Consider the following 26,135-nt stretch of genomic DNA (forward strand, 5'->3'; position numbering starts at 1 on the left):
TCATTTATGGAAATGTCTCACGGGGTTGGAAATGGGGTTCAGGTTCGATTAGATGTTTACTGGAAGTGTGGTGAGACCGTGTTCCACCAAGGAGACTGGCTGGTGTTTTACTGCGATCTCCTGAAATTTACTCGTAATCGATATTTGAATTAAAACGAAAGAACAACCATGGTGAAATTAAGCTGTTCGTTATCAAGCCAACCTAGACGGAGTGGTTGAAATCTGTGTGTGGACGTTTATGTGACAGTATTAGAATAATTGCAGCCTTGTAAACGCCCGTCCCTTGTTCTACTCTTTGCTACATCCAGAATGTCTGAAAGGATCTCGGACGATTGATTTCTGAAGGCGTGAACTAAGTTGAGGTTTTAAATGATCGGATCGGATTTTATCCAGTCGTTAATGTTTGGCTCTAGTGCATGTCATGCTATGACTGCTATGAAGCCTGCGCTGCAACCAACTATCCCCCACTGCAAAGAGAGAAGTACTGAGTCAAACTATATCTTTTGCCAGCAATAAAATGATTTAAACATTCCTCTTGATCCGACTTTAATTGCTCAATAGTTGGAAGTGTGACCAACAAGGAAGGAATGGCTTTACTCATTTCCTCCGCTGCCATTAATAAAACTATAACCACAGGCAGGCTACGTTTCTAAAACAGCTCAGAAAATCAATGATGTCGTTCACAACTCCTCCTGTTCTCTGGTTGAAATTCTACCTCAAGGAGGAGTTGAGCTCAATGGAAGAAATCCCAGATGAAGAACTGAAGGGAGATGAGAATTGAGTGGAACTGCGCATGAAGGCAGTGGCCAGGCTAGAATAATTAGATCAAATGTATAATGACGTTGGCAGTACTGAGCACAGCAGTGACTCCAGGTTAATTAGGTGGGCCAACTCTCTGGCTTTGACGATGTGACGGTTCTGTGAGAAATAAGCTAAATGCTGAACGCAGAAAGCTCCCCTGGACGGCACGCATGAAAGTAATTCTTCAGTTTTTCAATTGTTTCATTTTTAACCTAGTCTGCAGTGGAAACATTGTGCACCTTTTCTTTAGAGGCAACATCACGTGAAATGTAACATTTGTATCGGTAGTTTTGTGTTTTTCTCATTATGCCGCATCAGCAATACTGGGAATGTAAAGCGAGAGTCCGGTCGGGTTTGTTATTTTGGATTTTGCTGTTCAGTCCACACCAAACCTGGATCTAACATGTGTTTAGTCACACTGTGACCTTTGACTCCGTTCAGCAAAAGCTGACTACAGCTTGATGCTGTGCTGCTCCCAAACCAAAACTCACTGCTGTTCATGGAAAACAGAAATAGAACAGAGAGCATGAGCAGCTACTTCCTCAGAAGTATGACACTGAAAGAGAACAGAGTTACTTTGTAGATACATAATAGGAGAAAACACATCACACAAAGTATTAACATTTAAAGGAAAAGCACAGAAAACAAGTTGTGTGTGAACGACGTACCTCGTAGAAATCCAGGCAAACAGAATGACTGTCAGCCGTGCAGACTGAGATCCTGGCCTATCAGAGGATACATGGGCTCACTCAGATAATGGCTAATAATAATAATAATAATAATAATAATAATAATAATAATAATAATAGTAGTAGTAGTAGCTCAGATGCACAGTGAGCGAGCGAGTGAAACAGAGAGACAGAGAGAGACTCAGTCTATGAATAGACTGCGTTTACTGGAAACATGGTCGGGGTTCAGGAGAGCCCAGCCAACATCTCTCAGTGATTGTGTTACTGAAACACACAGTCTGACTAAATCTGGTTCTCAGCACAGAAACACATTCAGCACTTTATTCCTGCAAAATTAAAACACACAGTAGATCCAAGCTTTGTTTGAAAGGCTCCTGCTAGTTCACCATGGTCAACAGACACTGGGGCTGTCACACACACACACACACACACCCATACACACATACACACACACACACCCCCCTCCCCCCACACACACACGCACCCCACCCACATGCACGGTTGCATGGCTATCTTTGTGGGGACTTTCCATTCATTTCTACAGCCTAAACCTTACCCTTTTCCTTACCCTAACCCTTACATTACATACCTAACCCCAATCCTAACCAAAATTCAATTCACACCTTAGTCCTAAATCTGACCCCTGACCCAAAAACAGCTTTTCCTCTTGTGGGGACCAGGCTTCAGTCCCCACAAGGAGCAGTGGGTCCCCACAATGTAGTATGTGTCAGAAAAATGGTCCCCACAAGATATTACAAACAAACCAACACACACACATACACACACACAGCTCTCAGAGAAACTGAGGCTGAGAGATGAATGTGATTTACACAGTAATGGACTGTTAATATAATGTGTAAAAAAATAATGTTTTTCTTTTAGTATTTGTAAGGTTAACATGTAAGTAGGTAGCAGTAATTTTTATGTATACAGCACTTTTCAATGATAGAAGTCTCAGTGTGTTCATTGCTCTCCTCAATGCTCACATCATCTGGACACTAGCATGGAGCAGTGAGGTAAAAGTGGCCGTCCTACTTATTGTACACTATAGGGATGGACATCTTTATCTGGTCGTGGGTCATTGGCATGTCTTGGTCTGCCTCCATCATACCTACAGGTCCAGAGACATGCTGTGAGCTGCCCTCTTGGTTCTAAAGACTTCTTCCTGACTGTTCCTGATGTCCATGATAAGCTAAATAAAATTTGGGGTTTTAGTATTCTGCTCCTTCTAAAGTCATAAGCAACAAAACACTTCAAATCTACAGGAGCTTGTTACTTCAGACATGTTTAAATCGCTTCTTAAAAACTTGGAAGTATTCACATCTTTCAGTCTTACCACATTATCTGTCCTGTTTTAATGGTTGGAGTGATTTTGTTGTCAAATCTTTTACTACGGAAATTGTGTTTTTGTGCTGAAGTCTATCTTGACCAGAGCAACTGTTGAGCCAAAAGACACAGAATTGTCAGGGAAGAGTTGTCGTGTCAGGGACAGGGACTGGATTTGTCCTGATAAAAACCGTGGTAACATGAACTTCACTGGAAGAACGACTTGTAACAGATGTGGCAGAGACAAAACCACAGAGGCCAAGATGATGGGAGTCAGTAAGTCCTTTTCTTGGTTGATATAAAGATACATGAAATTGAACTGTAATGTTTTTAGCTGCTTTTTAGAGGAGTTTCGTCAAAGGGATGTTTCTTTTGGGGAATCTATAATTCAATCATTCTTTCTGCAGAATTTTAAATAAGTCAGGGTCAAGGGTTATTCCTCAGAGCGACTGCAGCCACTGATTATCGGACCACAAACTGAATATTTAGTGTGGATCCAGGGTTACTTCAAAGATGCAATACTATGAGCCGCCCCACGGGGAATGGGGAATATTTTTTCTTCGTATATTTTTGTGATTTGTGGAACCTTTATCTGATTTTTGACATGAAAGACATGAGGTCCTGTTTATGCATTTGGATCCCGCTACAACTGCTCTACCTCCAAAAGTACAACACCTAGAACACTTCAAAGATGGACAAGATTATAGTATCGCACTGTTTAAATAATTTGAGCAAAATGAAAAGAAAAGTCAAAATAGGCAAATTTGTGTTTATATGAGAAGTCCTAGTTAAAACAATAAACATTTCAAACTTGTAAACTTTTTTATTTTACAGCTGGGGCGGGTATGATGGGCAGAGTTACTCAGTATAACTCAGCCTATAATCACATTCAGTAAATGTTTAAAGATGGGGAACAAAGGACCAAACAGTACCATTAAATAAAACAATTTGTGGTTTATTACCAATGGGTTTAATGTACATTATGTTATGAATTCACAGAAAAAGCCATTTGTTCATATACAAATTACAAATACACAAGCTATTCTCACCACTCTTTAGTGGAAATGTACACTGGGTTCTCTTCTCCCATTACTGTCCCACAACAGCATCGCAACCTGGCAAGACTTTTGAGTGAAACAGAGTCAGGAAAAGACGGTTAGAGTCTCTTGAAGACGTAGGAGGAGGAAGCAGCAGCTCGTGTAGAAAACATGAAGCAGAGTTTAGTTCTGTGTTTTGCAGGTGTCTGATTGCATCTGACAGCTGTTGCACATCGAAAAGAAAAGCCAGAGGAACGCTTCTTTCCAAAGCCGAGTGACTTTCGTCAACTCAGAGAAAGACTTCCAGGCTAAACGGCCTGATGGTGCTGTGGTGCGATGACGACAGCTAGTCCCCAGAGGTCAGAGGTCGGAGGAAGGAGTGGAACGGACAGCCGGAATCCTTGAGGCATGAAATATTCAACGATGTTTTCGAAGTGCTGTGAAATACGACAGAATCCCCCAGCATAAATCCATATGTTGGGTTTGTCGGGAAGCTAAAAGAGCAGATCCACCTCTGCTGCCTCATAAAGCACCACTTAGAGACAAATTCAAGAAAAAAAAAAGATATAAACAAACATACTTTCTTTTACATGTCTCACTCCCAGAAATAAGCTTCATCAAGTAACTTTATAATTCATCTTTGCCTAATGTGTTTTCTTTATACAGTGTTGAATATAGTGGATTCGATTTGGTGTGTGTGTGTGTGTGTGTGTGTATTGTGTCATGGACTTGCTGATGTCATTCACTCTTCTCAGATCTAAAAAGCACCGCAACTCTTTACTTCCAGGAAACCCACACATGGGCTTACAATCAACCCGACCGGGTCTCTGATAATCGTCCAGGCATTTATGTAACTTTGGCAGCAAAACACGTATTTATATAGAGGTTTCCTAAGGATTCTTCAAAGCAGGTAACTGGAAACAGTTCGCTGCTCACATTAATCCCATCGACTGGTTGGACTAAAACAAAACAAGTAAATCAGAACCATCGGTCGGCCATATGCGCCATTAGAGTGGAACTAGAAAGTAATTTCTTTTATCCAGCTGACCAATAATTTACCTCTCAGGCATAATAATTTAATTGTATAAAGACAAAATAAAAAGGCAGCTGGTGTATATGATGCTGTTGACAACACGATCTAACAGTCCATTATAAAAATGATACAAAAATATTTGAGATCTGATAAGTAAAATGAAACGTGGTTCGGTTATGCTAAAGGAAAGGAAGACCGTTGCTCCCGGTGCTCCTCCTGCTCCGCCGACGGTCAGCTGCGCTGCGGGATGTTCACGACTCGATTGCTGCCGACAATTTCTCATTGGCCCGACTGTAGTCAGTGGATGTCCTCACAAGTGTAGCATTATGAGCTTGTGCGTGTGGTTTTTGTGGCCCTGCTGGTCTCTGCCTCCTCCCGCTGAGTGTGTGTGGATGTTTGCTGCTTGTCCGTCTTCACGCAGTAGTTGGGTTTGTCGGAGACCCTGTAGCCCGGCAGGCACTCGCAGCGGTAGGAGCCCACCGTGTTGATGCACTTTCCGTTCCTGCACAGCGACATCCGGCTGTTCAGCTCCGAGCACTCGTTCACATCTGCACGCAAAGAGAGGTGCCGGCGTGAAACAGAGAACAAGTACGGCCGGGTTTTGTTTTGTTTTTTTTTTTTTTTTTTTTTTAGCGGCCGCCTACCGACGCAGGCCATGCGGGACAGGTCCAGGGTGAATCCCGCAAAGCAGTCGCAGGTGTAGCCCTCCTGAACCCGGACGCAGCGGCCGTTCTCGCAGCCGTTCAGGATCCCGCACTCCTCGGCTCGCAAGCCCTCGAAGGCGCTGTGGCGATCTGCAGCACAGGCATGCAGCACACACACACACACACACACACACACACACACACACACACACACACAACGCCTGACCGGTTAAACCAGGTGTGAGTGCAGATCGAAGTGGTTAATAAAACTCACCTGCCTCACATCATCTGATCGGCGTTGGAAAACAGCAGCGGAAGTAAAGATGGAAACTTAACAGGTGAATATTACAACAGAATCGTAACATCTCAGACCTAATGTCAGAGAGTAAACTGCCTGGCCACAAAAAAGGTTCCCCCCCAAGAAAACAAAACAACCAAAATAAAAGATCACACACTCTAATGTTTGATTGATTCAGCCAAAGTAAGGAAATGGATGAACAGTGGTCTGATTTTTATTGTTAATGTGTTTCTTTCTATTTATCAGTGGAAAATAAGTAGAATGTGTTGCATGTCTTTTGCTTTACGTATTACTGGAGGTCTTTTTGTTCGTGCTGGAGAGTCACAGCTAGCTCCTCACTTCAGAGACTGTGAAGGAGCCTGGATGTTTGGACTGAACCATCGTTCTAACGGTGGGCTCAGACAATTCATGCTTATCTTTTTCTTAGATGAATGGCGGATTTATTTAACAAACGCATTCACTTGTGATTTTAATTATATTTCTTATTTAATGGAAACGCTGCACTTATGAAATTGTTTTGTTTTTTTTCAGCATTATTATTATTATTATTAATGAGAAGGTTTTGTGCACATTTATAATGGGAATGTAGCTGGACAGTGGCTGAATATATAATTAAATGATAAAGATCCGTTATGTAACATCTGGAGTTATTGAACTGTAGCAGTAGAGAAATATGTATTTCTATATGGTGATAAAGTGTTTCCAGTTTTCATTAAAGGAGCTGCGGAGCTCCTCCTCTTCCTCCTTCTTCATATTTAACAGCAACTACATTCCACAGGAATGCATGCAGGAACAAAAAACAAACGTTTTGTAGGATGCGCTGTTCATATATAACTTAATCACAACATTTAAGAGTCAAGGGAGTAACTAATGAATAAATAAATCCAGTATGCTTACACACATTATGAATAAGGTTTCCAAAAGACGGAAGCGCCGCTTTCATCTTGCTGTGACACAAGATGGCAGCAAAGTGCTTCCAAACCAGACTGGGCTGAAGTCTGTGAGCTGCAATGTTAAAAGCACTGCGCAGGTAAATTAGTCTAATCTGCTCATCTCAACAACAGCTCAGCCAGGACAGCGGCTCTGCGTGGTGGGATGCAGCTGAGGGGAACTAACAGCCAGATATGAACATCCTCACATCTTCCTGGAGCTTCTTGGTTTTTTTCATCTCCTCTGGTCTGGAGAAAAAGGCGCTTAAAGCATTCCTGTGGTAACTAAATGAATCCTGCAGTGTGCAAAACCTCTTTTTATATCATATTATAAAGACCGAAAAAATGTTGCACTCCTCTTCCATAACATCAACTTGTTATCACTAAAATCGATTAAAGGCAGGCACCTTTCTACCTCATCATATCCTTTAGAAAAATGAAGTGTTACTAATCTGAGATACTAGTAAATTAAATCTACATTGGTGGAAAATAAGACTTCCACATGAAAAAGTACGAGAACTGATTTTTAAAGTATAAGCCAAACTTGAGCAAGAAAGCTACATTTTTCAGTTTTTCAGATAACTACACATAAGCCTCTTCTTGATGGATTTTCTACATTAATCAACATGGAGACATACATTACCTGATACAAACCGCAGCTTTTCTGAAAATGTTATGTTCATTTGAAGTACTTTAGAGTATTACACATGTGAAACTCAACCTGACATTTCTGGAACTATGCCTCTAATTTCCAGGTATCGAACTAGTGAAGATGAAATATCAAGTAGATATTTCATATCACATAGAACTGGTTTTAAATCAGATACCATTATTAGCCATGTATGGTTTCGGTTCCCTGTTTTGTTGTTGTTTTTTTCCATTTTGTTCAAACTTGCCATCCTGTCTGTCAGTAGTTGCTGCTCCCCGAAGTCAAACCCGCTAATAAAGGTTCTCAGTCATCTGATCAAACAGATGTACGTCTGAAGTTGTGGCTTGAAGAAAAGGGTAAATACTTACGCTCTTCGTTTTCGTAAAACTTGCGGACATGCTGCTCATCGGGTGATGTGTAGTACTCTGGGCTCTCTTCATATTCATAAACCGGACCGGCAACCAGGGCGTCGTGGCCGTAAGGCTGTCGCCTCCCAGCCAGACGAATGTTGCACATGGATGCATAGTCGTCTGAGGAGAGAAGAAAACAGTTTGTGGAGAAGAGAAACTAAAGAATTAGTAATCTCTAAAAAAATAAGTGAGGTTCCAACCTCCTGTATGACTAAGATGGTTTGTACTTGAATAGCACTTTATCAACTGGATAGTAGCCTCTGCTGCTCTGACAGGCAGCCTGACAGAGGCGAGGCTGCCATGCGCTGGTGCCACTGTTCAGCCCTCTTACTGCCACCAGCAGGTAAGACGGGGCTGAAGTGTCTTGCCCAAGGTCACAATGTCTGAAACCAAAAATCAAACCGGCAACCCACCGATTGCATGACGAACTTCTACCTCCGTCTCTACCATCGTCAACTAATGACAGCTATCAAGATTGCTCAGCAGAATTAGGACTTTCAAATATATTAAAACCTTTATCTTAATGAATTAAAACTTTATATTAACAGCAAAAAATGACAGGCAAGTAAACTTCAGCATTATTTTTCCCACTTTTCAGAATAAAAAAAAGAAAAATACCTTAAGTGTCAAAATACTTTGTAAGGAGGAGATGCTCTTGGTACGTCACAGAGCTGTGACGGTGTGTTGCAGTGTGTGTCTGAGTCGCGTACTTGAGTGTCGGGGGGGACACAAGGCGCAGTCCATCCCCCAGGCCTCTCCGAAGCGACAGCAGCACTCGGTGAAGGTCATCTTCCTGTTGGGCCCCAGGGGCCGCGTGCATGTCTCGGTTTCTGTGACTGTCTGCCAGCAGATCTGATAGTCCAACTGCTCCATTTCTTGTTGCTCTACAAATACAGACAGTTTTACTATCTAAAAGGAACCATAGCCTATGGGCGCTGTTTGCACTTAACTGTAAAATTATGTTATCAACTGGAACATCATATGCAAATAATACCAAAACTGTCAATTATTAGTACCATCTGTCCATGTTGCTAGTGACTAGAATCATTCAGTTTTCTTTGATCTGCTGGGGAAGAGGTTTCACTTTTCATCCACGGATTTTACTTTTTCTATCTTCATACATCATTCTGCTATGGAGCATCTGTGCCTTTACAAGAGAGTATCGTCTGGTGTTGAGCTAAGATCATAAGACAAAGGAAGCTAAAAAAAAAAAGAAAGCTCAGCCTTTTGTGATGCACTGACTGCAGCTTCTGTAAAGAAGTCTGATTGGATGCAAAGTCGGACCAAAAGTGGTGGCATTATCATAATTTTCATAATCATATTTTTGTTTATGTGTGAATTAACTGCGTCCGGCTTCTCCTGGTGCAGAATTACGATGCATGTCTCACATCGGTGGAGTACGAGTCGTATTGAAGGTGACGTGACCGTTCAGATCGCGGACGCTTCGTAAACATTCGGATACGGATACAATTTAGTTCCGATCAGAAGTGGGTCATTATGACTGCTGTGAAAAAGTTGGATTTGCGTCACATTTGGGCTAAAAAGCAAACAGAAAATATTAGATTTGGACTGCATTCGCCTGTGATGACCTAGCGACCTCTACAGGCTGCACCCTGCCTCTTACCCAACGACCTCTGCACAAGGGCACCAGCCCTTCCTTGCGACCTTGTAAGAATAAGCAGATGTAGACAATGGGTATTATGGGGCATTGAGTTAGTACATTTTCAGTTGTGTAAAAAAAGAGAAAAGCTAATGCTTTTCGGTTACAGCAATAATGTAAAAATTACATAAGCTGTTCATAATGTAACTGAAATTTTTACTTATAAATCCATCTCCTGTATTTGTAGATTTGTTTTTGATGCAGAGATCACACAACTACTGATTTATTGTACTGTCAATATTTCATTGTTGAGAAAGTTTGATTTCAAGTTCATTTATGTAGAACAAGTATTTTTTGTTACTTATAGGTCCAGCCATCTACTGTCTATAGGCACTTATCTATGCAGGGCTGGAGGGGCGTGCAAGCACACACACACACACACACACACCCCTACATGCAAATGCACGCATGCACACACACACTCATAAGGACAGTTTATAGAGATCAATAATCCTAACATGGACCAAGGTGAGGATTTGAACCCAGGACCTTCAGTCTGTGTGGTGACGATGCTAAAAGCTGCATCACTGTCCAGCCTGCTGCATGCAGACATGAGAAGTGTCTACAACCTGCATACGCAGATCAGAGCTTTATAAAATCTGGGATCAGAAATCAATCCTAAGGCTCTGATTGGTTTTTCTGAACTGATGTGCTTTGTAAAAGATGGCAAAATGTGCTTCTCTTTTTTTTGTCCACATTTCTTTTGTACTAAAACAGTTTTGAAATACAGAGACTTTAATGAAAAAACTGAACTCTCACCAGCCAGCTGGGGAAGCACAACACAGCGGTGACTTTTGGGGCTCAGCACCATGGGGGGTCTACAGAAGCAGTTGAAGGAGCCGTCTGTGTTCAGACACTCTCCTCCGTCACAAACGGACTTATCCAAACACTCATTGACATCTACAGGACCGCGAGACAGACAGACCAGATTCATTAGTTAGACGACAAATCAGAGCCGTTTGACTCTCTAGTACACATCTCTGTCTTACTGACCTGTGCACTTCAGCTGGACTGGGTCGTAGTAGTGTCCGCTGGTGCAGTAACACTCATAGCTTCCCTCTGTGTTCCCACAGTAGCCGCCTTTACACACCTCCTTATCAAACAGTTTGCATTCATCTGCGTCTGCAAACAGTACAGAACATGGTCTGTTTGATCACCTCTGAAAAACTCATCTTTGTGCATCTAGACTTCTCAGCAAAACACGCTTTCAAACCTCAACAAGGTTTGCGGGGGTGCTGGGGAGTGGTTGTTTAATGTATACTGGGGAAGAACCATCAATGAACCCTGCCCCCACCTGGCTGCGCTGTTCCCTTCCATGAAGCAAACATCCACCCTTTTCCAGTTTGCAAAGATGGAACTTTGACAAAATTCCCATCTGCTTGTTGCTTAAAGCTGCAGTATGTAACCTTTACAAAAATATGTTTTTTCCATATTTATTAAAACTGTCATTGTGTCATGAGACAGACAACCTGTGAAAACAATTGGATCTCCTCCACCTCTTCCTTGAGCTACTATTGCCATCTAAAGAAATGCACCACTCCCGGTCAAAAACAGCCAATCAGAGTCAGGAGGAGTGTCGTAGTGCTGTCAATCAATCCTGTCTACTCGCTGCTCAATGTGTTAATGGTGGAGAAACAACTTACTGTTAAAGGAAAACTCTTTGTCTGCTGTCATGGCCATGCTAACTAGCCCTAGCATTTATGACAAGCTGTGACACGGGCAAACTTGAGCTCCACCCCACTGGGGTTCAGCGTAGTTGACACGACCAAACAGCTTTTTGTGCTTAGTGATCTAGCCTTCTCCGTGTCAGCGGAGAAGGCTAGTTCAACACAAGCGGGCACTGCCTCCTCACTGACTGCACATGCAAAAAAAAAAAAGCATCACAAAACCCAAAACTGAAACCCATCACTCACACTTGACCAAGGCCCAATCAGATCATTACACTCGCAGAGGATTTCAAGCTAGTGGAACTTATTCAGTTTTCAGGGGAGAAAAACAAAAAACCGCTACAGAAACGATAAGATGGTGCTTGGTGCGTACAAAATGAAGAAGAGCTGTTGATAAAAATCATCGTTACCAGATAACATCTTAAAATACTGTATATTATGCCTTTACATTGGATCAGGGTAAACTATTTCCACTTGTCTTACCTTTGTAACTGTTTGAGAACGTTACTCCATACAGCAGGTCTTCGTTGGGAACAAAACCTCTTCCAGAAGGACACATCTGGGTGAACTGGTCTAGAAGAGAGCAGACATGGAGGATCCAAGGTTGAGCTGTTCTGTTGAGCTTGTTTCCATAAACACAGTTACATACTGCTGCTGCTTCCTGCAGGGACCGGACTCTCTGCACATACAGTCTTTTGGAGGAAAACAGTCAAAACTTTTGTCATAGATCTCCATGGATGGGTTTCCATGGAGACAAAATGGGGACTTGTGGATGGATATTATAGGAAACCAAGGACTCACACTGACTTCTAACCAAGTTCACCAACCGTTTTCTAATTGGGAGTTTATCTTTGTTTGATTTTAAAGCCAATCAACCTTAACAACACACTGTATGGAGGCGCAGGTTTGGAGAAATTCTGATCCACCAGCTCACCTGTGCCATTAACAGGACAAGGGTACACCTCACAGTTGTCCCCCCAGCCAGCGCCAAGAGTGCAGCAGCACTCCTGCAGCGTGATGTGGCTGCTCAGCACATTCTCACAGAGGTTCTCGGCACTGAGATGATAGTAGCAATCCTTTCTTTCCACTGAAGGCGCTGAAAGGAAACCGACAGAAAAACATGAACTGAAATTGCAACTGATCTCCAAACAGGTTTTTAAATCCTAAACAAGCTTGTTGAGGGATTTTTCCAGCCTTCTAACTCGGCCTGTCAGGATGACAAATTTCGCTGGACAATAAATTGTCCCAAAGGTTATTGCGATAAATGATAATGTTGTTGTTTGGAGACCATTTTTAAGTCACACCATATTGATAAACTTTAATTTTGTAAAAAAAATAATGAACTCCAGAACTGGAAGATATTTTAAATAACCAAAATAAAACATCACAACCAAAAACAATAAATAAAATAGAAAAAAATAACTTAAAACCAAAACCATGACTAAAGTGGATTATAATACCGATAATGGAAATTATTGAGCTAATTTTAATTAATCACTAATTGATTCATTGCTTATTGTGAGAGGCTCAATTCCAACCAGGCTGGACTTTGACTGGACTTCTGGAAAACCTTTTTTGACACGTACACTCACATATATGATATTTTAGGATAATTTCCTGTAGCTCTCAGAGTGACGACCTCACAGTTAACTTTAGATCATTTCATTTAATTCATTATGAATTAAATGATTACTTTTATCCACATGATGGAACAGGACACCAGATTTTAATCTTATGGAGTCACACTGAAGGTGGTTCAGGAACCACATCATAATTGCGTTGTGCGATATGCAGATTTTTATAAACCTGTCTGGATGAGTAGAACCTTAAAGCTAGAAGGGGATTACATTTATGAACTATATGTCAGTTCAGAGTCTGTTGTGAAGTACAGGACATAGTATAGAACAAAATGAACAAGATGGAGAAATCAAGAAAATGCATTCTTAGCCAACTTTCAAATGGCAGTGTAAGCTGACAGCAAAACTGAAAGAATCTATAATAAAAAGTAAAAAAATCCATTATTTGTCTTTAGTCACTGGATCAGGACTTATTTTCATAGATCAAGTGTCCTTAATGAGATGCTGCTTGAAATTCCAAGCTAATGAAATTCGACTCGTCTTTGGAAAGAAGGCGCTGTGCTGTGGACTCGTCGTCAGCTGTGGGTGTCAGTGTGGGTTACCTGTTTGAGTGGGCTCACACTTGGCAATCATGACGTTGTAGTCCAGGCCGTTGGGACACACACAGAGGAAGGAGCCATCCACGTTCACACACTCGGCCTCTCCACACACACTGCTCAGCAGCTCACACTCATTCACATCTGTGGGAGAACACACATGGAGAACGTTTTGATGAAGAATCTGAACTGAAAGATTTGTCAGTTTAACAAAACACAGTATGTGAAATAATGACGTTTAGCGGCCAGAGCCAGTTGCAGGTTAAGGATTGTACAAATAGGCAATCTAGATTTATTTTTTTAACCAGAATACTCCAGCATTTAGTTCCATCCACCTTCCAATAAATCAGACTCGCTTCCCTGTCCATGATGCTGCCTCTACCATGTTTCACCATCAGTGTTCCAGGTGACGCATAGTTTTAGCTTGATAATACATGTATTATGTGCACATACACATTTTGGATTGAACCCAAAAAGTTACTTTGGTCTATATGTTTAAAAAGAAGTACAAATGCACACTCTAAATTAAGTGTTTGCTTTGTGAGGCGAATGAGGAAAGTGACAACCCTCAAACCTCACATTTATGGTTAAGGTTAATTTATTATTTATTTTACCCATTTTTGGAATCATCTGGTATTTTAATTACATTTTGTGTCTTTATGGGGACCAAAGACTTGTGGGATAGGCTTAGCGCTAAAGTCTGATTTAAATTTAGGACAAACTTAAAGCTAGGAATCTACTAGTAATGTTTAATTTTGGTGTGATTTCTTTTGTCTATGAGTTCCAATTCATTATTTATTTTTTTCAACTACAAGCTGTAAAACAACAACATTTGTAAAGTTTTATTTTATTTTTTTATTAATCCTGCATCTGTCAGTGCAACAAAGTTCAAATAAATGTTTGACTTAGCAAGTTCACTGGAAAATCCTAAACAGTCGTGTATAAATTCCTTTCAGTGTAATCACTATGTCAATAGTTAGGCTAAAAAGCACAGAAAAGCAAAGTAAAAACAGAACAAGGATGATGATAAACTGGAGACATTGTTAAATAGTCCTGTTAAAAATAAGTAAAGTTCACTTTGGTTGGAGGGAAATGACACGATTAAAGGGGAGGACAGATTGAAAACGGAGAGGAAACAGACGGCGCTGGCTGATCAGACAGCAGACCAGGCTGGAAAAGAGGAAGAAAGTGAAATAACACTCATTCTAACTGTTTAGTGGTACACCACCGCTGTTGGCTTCCAGTCAGGGTGTTTCTGTGTAAGTGATTCCATGTGTAAGGGCCACAGTGCAGTGACGGTTTGGCAGCAGGCTGGACTGAACTCGGGTGGGACCAGGAAACTGCCAAGGAACAGATGGCAATTGTGTTTAAATGGGCACGCAGCAAATACTGTATTCTAAGTCTGGAAACAAAATGTGTGTTTCGGTGGCATTGCCCACTAAGTGTGCAGGGGGGTGCGCGTGTGTGTGTGAACCAGGTTTTTATATTCTTTTGGGGACCTATTTCTGTCTGCAATGTGGGGATACTGCTGTTTGGTCCCCATGAGGGGAAATGTTTTTGGGTTAGGGGTTAGGTTAAGGACTAAGGTGTGAATTGACTTTTGATGAGGGTTAGAGTTAGAGGTATGTGATGGTTAGGGGTATGGGTAGGGATATTGTGGGCGAGCGTGCGTGTGTTGCGTGTGTGTGTGTGTGCGTATTTGTGTGTAGTGGCTGGGAATAGGTGGTGACAAGCCATCCTGCTGGAGGAAATCAAACTGGATGGGAACAGCATGAAGCCTTTCAGCTTCTCCAAATCAAATCTGAACAAAACCAATGGTTTTCAGCCTGATCTCCAGGTCCTTCCATTCCACTAGGATGCATTATTATGCTCATTATTCTTGTTTTCAAATCTTATCTGAAGTCACTGCCAAAGATAACAGAGGCAAACTGTAACTGCTTCAGAGATGGTTTGGCTGCTCTCCTATCCTTCCTGCATACAGAGTCCAGGTTTCACACAGGAGAGCATTAACGCTGCAGCTTTAAGTACAGCCATTTGGTCACTTTAGAACCGTAACCTTGAATTTATTTTATTGGGATTTAACGTGACAGACCAAACATAAAGCAATGTGTCACTGTAAAGTGGAAAGTAAATTCACAGGTTTTACAATTGAATCCTAATAATATGGCAAGGATTTGCATTTACCTCACTTTACTTTCATATCCCTCAGTAAAATTCACTGCAACCAGTTACCAGCTGCAGACTTACCAAAGCATGGATCCACCTAATCTGTCAGGGATGGCCAGGGAAGCAGTAATAAGAGAAGCAGCCAAGAGGCACATATTTCACATACACAAATATTACCAGTATGCACAAAGCATTAATTTGGCCCTTGGTTAAAAAAATATTCACAGAAATCCGATCCAGAACCGCACAGCATTCTGAGAGACATAGGCAGAGGAAAGGCTTTATCTGTTCGACCTCTCACAGTGAGCTGAGCAAGGTTGGTGGCATCAACTAACTCACTCTTCGGTTCCCTAGCAGCAACCTGTTGAGTAACTTGCGCAGCAGCAGTTTCATGTTTCGCCTGACAACAACGGCGTGAGGTGAAAACTGGATAAAACAGGAAAAGGTTGTGCCACTACTTTGGCGGTATTTCAGATATTTAAAGCAAAAAAGTAATCAATAATTATTGATATCGACAATTATCAATATCGACTCATTTGGAATGCTTATATCATGGTGAGTTTTTCAATCCAGCCCTATTATGAGGAGTATGAACACTGCAAAGCACTGCTTCCCAGTGCCATTCTGGATGTGTCAGCTCCTAATCAAACTGCATGTGGGCCATATTTCATCTGGAGCTGTAACTGTTTTCATCGGTGAGTCTAACCAGACACGCACTCGATATGAGCCAAACACTCACCCTCGCAGGCGTGGCCGTCCTGGGACTCCTGGTAGCCTTGGTCACAGAGGCACTGGAAGGAGCCCAGCCGGTTCTCACAGTAGCCGTGGGGCCCGCAGCGCGTCTCGTTGAGCCCGCACTCATCAATGTCTGAAAACAGCAAGAACCAAAAAAAAGCTCAACAACTTCACCACTCACATGCCTCAATGTTAGCCTTTCAATTTTATGCTTTGTATTTTATGAGGTGTAAGAATGATATATCTGACCAAACATCTGCCTTTCCTCACTTTCCCCTGGAGACACATTAAAACCTGCAGCATTAAGAGTAAACGAGGACGAGTGCAATGTAATGAATTCTGGTATGCTCTATAACTAAAGGACCCGCCGTAAAAAATATACACTCAGACTGCTACACACACACACACACACACACACACATATGCATTCTCACTGGAGTCTGAGTTTGCATAAATCACAAGAGAGAGGTCAACAAATATTCCTGCAGGTCTAGACAGCAAGCTTAAAGTCTTCCGTCTGCTTCTCTTTCTGTTCCTCTCGGGTTTTCGGAGGTAGCAGAGGGAGCATGAAGCAGCTCTGACACACGACGCCCTGGACTCCCTTCACGGTGCTGAAAGCTGGGGCAACACATCTCAAGGAAATTGTTGATATTCTTCTCATCTGCCGTGTCGTCCCCGAGTGTCTCAGAGTGATGGAGATATAGAATAGGGTGATGAAAACCAGGGCAGACATGGTGACACAGAGCTATTGTTTGCCTGGAGAACTGATCTGGAGAGCTGTCGGCACCTGAGGCATTCCCAATGGCTGAATCGGAATAAATCAATGGTGCCTGGAAGTCAACTGAAATATTGCGAGAAGCGCCTGAAGTTAACAAGACGTGTATGGAAACCAACCAGGATTCCAGAAATTATTATTTTGAATAATAGACTGGAGATAAAATTTTATTGTAGGTGAACACAATAGAAAACAATACGTAGTTATTTCTCCACATTGTAACTGGACCCACTGAATGTGATTCTGCATCAGGATAAACCAAAGCGTTCCACAATAACACCGTTCCTATGGCTTAGACTTGTTTTACTTAATGAGAGGAAATACTGATGCTTACTGCCAGTTAGGTGGTTACTACATGCTAATTACACTTGACTAGTTTAGCTGTTTGGAAGTACAGTGGACACCCAGCATTTGTGGGGGTACTGAAGGCCTTTCAACCCATCTCATTGCCATGGTTTCAACAGTGGATCAGGAATATACTGAGTATAAAAAAGTATACTTTTTTACCAATAAAAAAGTATACTTTTACACTTTTATCTATACAAGTCTCATCTTGTATAGATAAAACTTCTTTACAAAGTTTTTGTCCAGAACTTTCTTCTGGACAAAAGTGCTGATTTAGCTTTATGACATATAAAACATATACTGTATATGTTTTATATGTCATGTTCCCTTCCAATCAACCAGTACTTTTCTAGGACTGTCTCAACAGGTGGTCCATAATAAATACTAACCCCGCTGCTTGGGGTTACTTCCTTACTTACACTAGAGGTGTGTCATACCACACCAGTACCAAAGTACAGCTGAAAATAGGGTCAATATTGCTGATACTGAAACAAGGCCAGTATCGCCAATACCTGTACCAATACCTATATCATTACTAATGCTTGTTATTAAGTGTGTCATCAAAATTCTGATCGTTCTGATTTGTGCTTTTCCTTTGAATTATTTTGTTAAGACTTGTTAAGGCAGAATTTAGATGAAGTTTATAGGCGTCTACCAAAAATTGTAAGACGAACATGACGAACAGAAACGAACAAAACAAGCCGGCATGCATTTTTTTCTAAATAAAGTGCAAAGAAGGATCATTTGAGATCAAAGCAAAATCTTTTCATAGAGTTGAGAAATTACAATATCAAAACGAAATACAATTTTAAGAGGGAAACTGAAACTAAAGCATCAAGCTTGTCATGCTAGTGTTGGTCCAATACTGACACACACTTGGTATTGATATTTTGGATCGATCCATCTACTTCTAACTTACACTGCTAGAGGATATTCAGTCTTTGCAATACATGAGTGAAAGCTATTATTGATATCAGGTTGAATTTTTTTCACTTTTATGCATCTTCTGTATTCTAAACACAACAAGGTTCAACAGGACAGGATAACACCACCCTTATTTTTAAAGGTAAATAAGCTGGACTAGTAGCAAAGAATCACATTTATTCTGTGGAACTTCTGATCCGATGTGATTTTCCAGGTATTACAACAGAGGGGAAACGGTATTATTAGGTATATTTATTAAGCATATTTATCCTTCCAAAACAATTGGTGTGCTTGTGCATGTATAGTTGTCTTACCATCACAAGAGGGCGCATGGAGGCTGGCGGTGAACCCACTGTCACACACACACAGATAGGAGCCTTCGGTGTTGAGACACGTACCATGAGGGGAGCAGAGCTCAGCCTCCTCCACACACTCATCCACATCTGGGAAGTGACAGGCCAAAGCAGCAGAGAATGGAGTTTAACAAGTTTATGTAGTATTACTGAGGCGTCTGGCAGCTTTACAGCAGCTAGGATGTTGGAGCCCCATCAGTTCAAAGAGGAACTTCAACCTCAAAACACACAAACAATAGCAACCACATAAAGCAGTGTGACTCGTCACCTATACAGCTGGTGTCATTGATCTGCCTGAAGCCCTCGGAGCAGGTGCAGGTGTAGGAGCCCATGTTGTTGACACACTTTCCCACAGACACACACGGAGAAACCTCCTCCTGACACTCATCCGCATCTGGATTGTAAACACAGGAGGAGGAAGAGCCAGTTTGTTTGGTCTATTTTTATCGATTAGGATGGTAAAACTGGAGGGCATATTTGCCGCATTAAGTATCAATTTGCCAGGTTTGGATTCAGATAAGCAGTTATTTAAAATAAAAAAAGGAAGACAGACAGACAAGGAAGACAAAAGAAATAAAAGCAACTGGTCATGCATCTACCGTAAACTATAACAATCACCATAAATAGTTTGCAGAGTATGTTTTGGTAAAAAGAAGAAGAAGTTAGTAGATTATCTAATTCAGTGAAAGATACAGAAAAAGAGAGTTTCTGTCCACATTTTTTAATTCTATTAAAAAGAAACTAATTAGTTATATAAACATTTTTAAATTTTGATTCTTGACCAATTTATCCAAAACACAGGTGCATTTCACAATATCACAAAAAAAATTTTTCCGCACTTCAATTCGAAAAGTGAAATGCAAATAATAAATAAATTATTGGGAAATTTCGCTCAGTTTCATCAATCTATTTGTCTCAGTGTAGGGTTGTACTCCTCTCAAAGCTGGGTTGTTTCTGTTTCTTATATACAAGTTTTACCACACATTTTCCTTCCACTCGATTTTTCATTAACATGCTTCGCTACAGCATTCTGTGACCAATTGTATCCCAGCTTTTGGAGGATTTCTGCCGTCTTCCCCATAATTGTGTAGATAAAATACATCATCCTGTAAGGAATAAATCTTATATAATGAGTTTTACTCTGAATATTAAAAAAAAGCATTTCAGTGCTGCTCTACCATACGGAGAGACACACCTGCACGTCAACCACTGATTCAGTAAGTGAAAGCGAGAGCCTGACTCAAGCTGAATGGTTAACAGTTAAGTCTAAGTGATAAATACAAACCATCGCACTGGTCCCCAGCTGATGACACTCTGAACCCGGGCCCACATTGACACAGGAACGAGCCTTCAGTGTTCAGGCAGTGGCCTCTGACACACACTCGCTCGTCATGGCACTCGTCTATATCTGGAAAGATACAAAGGTTTGCACTTTACATTGTCAACGAAGAGTTCATCTTTGTTGTGTGTTATTGCATAAACAGTGTGCTTTTTCAGTGTTGTCTTTTCAGCAGCTAATTCTCACACAGTCAATTCAGACAAATCTGAGAACTGATCCAGTTCAGTGTTGAGGTTGTTCACATAAAGGAACTATTGTTCACATTTTAGTAAGAATCAAGCAGTTCTAGAGCATGTTAGTTACAATAAGAGAGTATCAGTGAACATAAGGAGTCAGACCTACCAATGCAGTGACCTCCTTGCCCTACAAAGCCGAGAGGACAGGTACCACAGCTGTAACCTCCAGGATTATTGTAGCAAATACCTGAAGGACACATTGTCCTGTTTTCACACTCATCAATGTCTGTGAAGGAGAGACAAAAGAAAAGCAGACAGCTGTGATTTTGTGTCCAGTTCCAGCTCTTGTATGAATGGCGCTCTTGAAGAGCTCCTCCTTCTGCCACCCAGCAGCCAATTAAACTGCAAGGAATTATCTGAGATACAATGTATGGCAGCTGTAAGCTAGCATTTGGACAATGGTAATTATATCATTACCAGAAGAGGAGACGCCTCTCACCAAACACTCTGAGGGCACTTGCATATGTAAAAACCAAAGAAAACTTGTTCAGGGCATGAGGGACATAAAGTTGTTTATGGATAACTGACCAAAATCTCATTAGGCTTCCAAACAAAATTGTGTTTATCTCTGTTCTCATTGCCAGATGAGAAACAAACTGAGCCTGAATTATTTTTTATTGGCTCTGGGCCGACAGGAAAGAGGGTAATGAGAGAAGGGGGAAGACATGCGGCAAAGGCCACCAGGTCAGGAACCTGCAACAGCCGCGTCGAGGACTAAGGCCTCCATATGTGGGTTGTGCTTGATCCCTGTGCCACCACAGCACCTCGAGCAGGAAAATTTTAACTAAGGGTTGGAATCATTTGGTGTTTTTCTAATTTGAAAAATGTAAACACTTTAATTCCTCAGTTTATTTCAGATACAGGGTTATTTTTATTGATAAATTGCCTTTTTCTAAGGTCACTTTTGCTTTCCTTATTGTTTTTCTTTTGACCATTTCTTGAAAATTATCTGTGAGATGCTTTTGTGAAAACAAAACATGAAGCCACTGCTATGTCAGATGCAAATAAAATTAGCTCCTCTAAAATTCAGGAATTCAGGAAATGACTTCAAATTGTTCCTCAACCACAGACACATTTTCCAATAATTAAGGGATGTTGTGTAACAATTCTGAGAAAATCCTTCTGACACTGTTGGTGACAATAACAGAGTTTTCTTGTGAGATCTGCATATATTGTTGTTGCTTATATATCAAATCTTCAAACAGGATATTTCCAGGAATCTGTGACTCAGAGGAAGGCATTAGTCCTCAATAGAGTCATCTGTTGTTCACCTCCTGAGCTGCTTGTCTTCTCCCTTCTCTTTCTTTCAGGTTGCTGTCTCTAAAGGTCATCAAGTATGACACCTGAGTAAGATGTGGCTTAAGGCTGGTTTCTAACTGTGCAGTTATTGGCTTTCATAGAAATGATCTTTAGTCAAGAGAAAACTGCAACAAAATTTATATATATTTATGTTCATCGTGATAGCGCCCAGATATTTGTGAAATAAATCTGCTGTGAAAAGCAAACTTCTTCAGCCCTTAGCAATCAATTTGTTTTTAGGAAAATTGATTGCTAAAATTAGACCAGCTGACAAATTTGCTGAAGTCCTCTGGGAGGAAGTGTGTCATTTCTGCGAGACGGTTTTGTTACCTTTTCCCCTGCAATAAAGATAGAGATACAATAAATTTTGCAAGACTAAGAACATGTTTTTTTGGCAGTTTCATGGTAGAGAATGGTTTCAAATGACAGAGTAGCGCTGATGTTTGATGAAGCCGGGCCTTAAAAGTGCAGGAAAAATTAAGCTACTAATTGGAGACTTGCTACAGACTTGGACAAGAAAAAGCAGACACTAGTAGTTTCATCAAAGTACAAATCCATTTGACAAATATGGGGCATTTGTCCATTAGGCCGAAGACTGCCTGCATCAGAGAAGCGAAGTAAAGTTGACAGAAGATGAAAATAAGGATAAATGGAACATTATATTATTTACTAAGGTAAAGAGAGACTTTGAGATCTTCCAAACTGAATCACTGGGATCAGCTATCATTGACACTGCATGCATGTGTAAGTGGTAGCAAGTAGCTGGATAGTTGCATAAATGACCCAAGCTATAGCCAAGTTGACAAAATGCTGCAGACCTTTCAAATCTGGAGATGGTCTATCTGGTACATTACAACTGAAAAAATGAACCTTCGAGCCACGATCGGGCAAACAAAGTGCCACATTGAAACTGAAGTGATTGATATTCCTTTACTGTTGAACAAATTGTCTGTAAAACGAGCAGGAACTGTTTTAGACATGGAGAATGACAGAATTGTCATGTCCAAGCAGCACGTTCCTCTTGAGCTCACTAGTTCGGAACACGGTAGTTAGAATCAACTAACATGTAAAGGTAAAGGTAATTTTATTTATATAGCACATTTTCAGCAACAAGGCAATGCTAAGTGATTAGTGCAGTATGGTATGGCTCTAACTGGCAAAAAATAAACTTTGCATAATGATGAGAAACAGTTATTCACCTTTTAGTGCACAGATCTCAAACTGTATTTCATTTAGTAAATGTAGGGGCACACACTGGTTAAACCAGTGTAAGCTGAAGTTTTAGTTGGCACGTGCATATACTGTATGATGGCTGAATAAACGTTGCACCACATGTTTCACCACAGTGTGGTGTTTCTCTTTCTAGGATCCCACCTATGTCTCAAACCATCTTCTTCTCAGTATGTTTTCTCTATTATTCCTGTTAATACATATTTTGGTTGCATATAAATAAGCTCTGTACATTTTTTTGTTTTTTTTACAGAAATCTAAATGCAATCCCTCTTCCTCCGCAAAGACGGAGAAGAGATTCTACCGCAGCTACGAGGAAATAATCATGAGGGCCGCTTGCCCAGCCAGCACTGGTCCAGTGTCGTTTTGGTGGGCAGGGAGTGCTGGGCTGAAATGGCAGGAAACCACATAATGATAGAGTGAATTGTATTTATGTCCTCACAAGAGTGGTGAGGCCAGTGGGTGCACAGACTAGTAAGAGCCTGATTGCTGGTCTCTCCTAAAATTCCACTGATTTATAAGTCCTGTTAATACCAAGATATTTAGTTAGACTGAACATTTGTTCTTTTTGGAAGTCGTGGTTGTTTACATGGTTGCGTCTATCAGGAGGCAGTTTGTTCATAACTCTGTCGTCACAATTTGACCACCAGGTCAGTAAATTCCTCAACCACAAACCCTGAAATCACCAGAGACCTAAAAGAACTCTCTCACCAAAAAGAGTCTTCAGGGAGGAAGACAGCAAATTCCTGATAAATGAATGAAGACTGGAAACAACAATGAGACATACAGGAAGAAGGTAGACAGTAAAATCCAGCAAAGCAATGCTAGATGTGGATAGCCAGGGAAGAAAAGGACGTCAGGCCTCAAGCAGAAGAAGGAACAGGTTGATGACAGCTTGGACAAAACCAATAAACTGAACACATTCTTCAGTTGGTTCAGGTAAAGATTATCAAGATTCTCTCATTACTTTGATATTCAAAAATAAGACACCTTCAGTCAGATGTATTGTTACACATTCAGGAAAGAAGAGTTGTGTGTTTTTAGGGTGCATTCACATCAGCTCTGTTCAATCTGCTTTAATCAAGCTCTGGATAATTTGCCTAGAAAGTGCAGTTGCTTTGTGAGTTGTGAAAGCGTAAACTGAATTCTGATGCAGACCAAAACAGCAAACTCTGGTCCATCTCTACAAACCTAAGTCTCAGTTCAATTGAAGTGAACTCTGGTGCCATTTCGAATGCATATGTGTATGCCAAGCTGTTCGGAGCTGTTCAACATTCTGTTATGTTGAAGCAGAACTACAACATAGGGCATTCTGGGTAAATACAAAAAAAAATTTGTCTAGCAATAGAGAAATGGCTCCTGGTCTTTTGTCTTTCACAAAAGAGAAATCCTTCAACCGCCGACAACCTTCAGTATCAGTCTTAGCTTTTAAAAGTTTTAAACTTTTAAAACAATCGTGATTAAAGCTCTGCATTTGTTGAACTGGATTCGTTTCTTTGGTATTTTCAAACTGCAATTTGCAAGAAGCTGGATGCTCCAAACATGTTTCACTTTTTCATAAACCTGCTGGAGGTTTTTTTGAACAGGAGGACTGATCTTACATTGATTAGAAACAAAATTTTAGCTGCATGTGTCTGCTGAGCTCCGTATGCGCTCCCTTCTGAGCTCTCTTGTGAAACATGCATCCCTAGACGTGTTTCAGCCGACCTCCCTCATTCCATCCTTACCTATGCAGGTGCTTTGGCTGTCATCCAGGTGGAATCCCTCATCACAGTGGCAGATGTAGCTCTCAGCTGTGTTGTAACAAACCCCCTGCCCGCATATGTAAGGGATCTCGCACTCGTCCACCTCTGACAAAAACAGGCAAATATAAATTGCTTCCACAGGAATGAGAGACTAGATACTGTCCTAAAGAAATACCAGCGGCACATGGCATTTATTGAAAAGTAGCATAACATTTGGCAATATTTGTCTTTTAAATGTTGCACAGTGAAACCATCAGAAAACATGAAACCCAGTCAGGCAGGAAACTGACCAGCTAACTGAGTGGGTGCGATGTCCTGACCCGCATTGGATGGGAGAATCTCCACCGGAGCAGGAGAAGACGTCTTCTCAACAACTTCTATCAAATAACACAAAGGACACACCACTATAGACATTTTTCAACCATACAACATATGTAGAGACAGGCATTATTGGAAAATATCTTAAGTTGAACGCGAGTATATTGATAGAGATGTTCATGACTTTAATTGAAAACTTTATCAAATTTCTTTAAAAGAAATATCTAAATTTTAACATTGTGCAAACAATTCTGCATTTCTTATTTGAAAATTAGTCAGAATATGTTTGAATGTGTGCTAGTTCAGTGTGCAGGGCTTCCTTTACTGCGCACAAGCACAGGTAGATAAGCATGATCAGAATGCCACATCTTAGCATGAAAGCAAAGGTACAGAGGGTAACACAGCTTCAGCTGCAGAAACCAAGGCCAAATAAGACAGAAATAGCTTTCCAACCCCATTACCCACGACAACAACCACAGTGTTTTACAGCGATTGCATTTAAATATTTTTTAGATAAATTGAGCCATCCTTAATGGAAATACTTAAATAAAGGATTATAGCATCTCCTTGAAGACCAAGGTCAAGTAACCATATCAAACACATTTTAGCCAGTGAAGTTACAATTTATCTGCTGAATAAACAGAATAAAGCAATCCCAGCTGCCCAGGATTGTTGATCATTCACCGATTTCAGGTTTAAATGCAACAGAAGTGCTGCTGCAGCAGGGGTGATGTTAAAAAAAAATTGTAACTTAAAAGGATGACAAAAGCCCTGCATGTCATCTGAAAACTAAAACTTTGTAAGAGACCGCTGTCTGGTCTCTGTCTGGTAACTGCCAGTACATTCACATGTTGATCGGGGAAAAGTTCCACGTTTAGACAAGATCGCCAAACCACCTTGACTCTGCTGTAGTTGCCATGCCAGGGCTCTAGATGGCACTGTGAGCTTGGCATGTGACTGTCACTCTTCACCTCACCGGTGTGTGAAGTATCTGGATCAATCCCAAAGTACATCTCCTTTTACAATGACCAACTTCTCATGTAACACATACATACAGTATTTCACATCAGAATATGTGTCAAACTGAACAGGTTGCGCAGCACAGCACAGTACAATGCTATCCGCCATTTTTTTTACTATCTGCCCGAGCATGGGTAGAGCAAACCCTGCAGTCATGAAGTCGACGCATGTGCATTCACACCTCCGCATGGAGTGTTTCAGAGAAGTTCTGTGTCAGAGACTCCGATCACTGGCGACATGTAAACAACAAACAGCAAAAATGTTACGGTTTCACACAAAAAAAAACAGTTCAGTGTAAACAGGGCCTAAAAGCCCCCTGACAAGGATAAACTAC

General features: G+C 41.0%; 1 protein-coding gene across 3 annotated transcripts in view; it reads right to left on the reverse strand.

Annotated features, from left to right (window-relative positions):
* Positions 1-3,750: 3,750 nt before the first annotated feature.
* The window catches only part of ltbp1 (latent transforming growth factor beta binding protein 1), a 72,648-nt gene continuing 50,263 nt past the window's right edge, over positions 3,751-26,135 (reverse strand). For all 3 annotated transcript variants that reach the window (XM_028006510.1, XM_028006509.1, XM_028006511.1), the window contains 16 exons: positions 24,754-24,840; positions 24,446-24,568; positions 20,296-20,415; positions 19,900-20,022; positions 18,883-19,008; positions 18,576-18,704; positions 16,222-16,350; positions 13,323-13,460; positions 12,078-12,239; positions 11,627-11,716; positions 10,470-10,598; positions 10,236-10,376; positions 8,527-8,700; positions 7,775-7,936; positions 5,531-5,680; positions 3,751-5,434 (listed from right to left, as the gene is read on the reverse strand). In XM_028006510.1, coding sequence (XP_027862311.1) covers positions 5,211-5,434; positions 5,531-5,680; positions 7,775-7,936; positions 8,527-8,700; positions 10,236-10,376; positions 10,470-10,598; positions 11,627-11,716; positions 12,078-12,239; positions 13,323-13,460; positions 16,222-16,350; positions 18,576-18,704; positions 18,883-19,008; positions 19,900-20,022; positions 20,296-20,415; positions 24,446-24,568; positions 24,754-24,840 — 2,207 coding nt within the window. In that variant the 3' untranslated portion in view covers positions 3,751-5,210. The remainder of the gene's footprint in view (positions 5,435-5,530; positions 5,681-7,774; positions 7,937-8,526; positions 8,701-10,235; positions 10,377-10,469; positions 10,599-11,626; positions 11,717-12,077; positions 12,240-13,322; positions 13,461-16,221; positions 16,351-18,575; positions 18,705-18,882; positions 19,009-19,899; positions 20,023-20,295; positions 20,416-24,445; positions 24,569-24,753; positions 24,841-26,135) is intronic.

Source organism: Xiphophorus couchianus, chromosome 22 (genome assembly GCF_001444195.1).
Source record: "Xiphophorus couchianus chromosome 22, X_couchianus-1.0, whole genome shotgun sequence".
In the NCBI taxonomy this organism is placed as follows: Eukaryota; Metazoa; Chordata; class Actinopteri; order Cyprinodontiformes; family Poeciliidae; genus Xiphophorus; species Xiphophorus couchianus.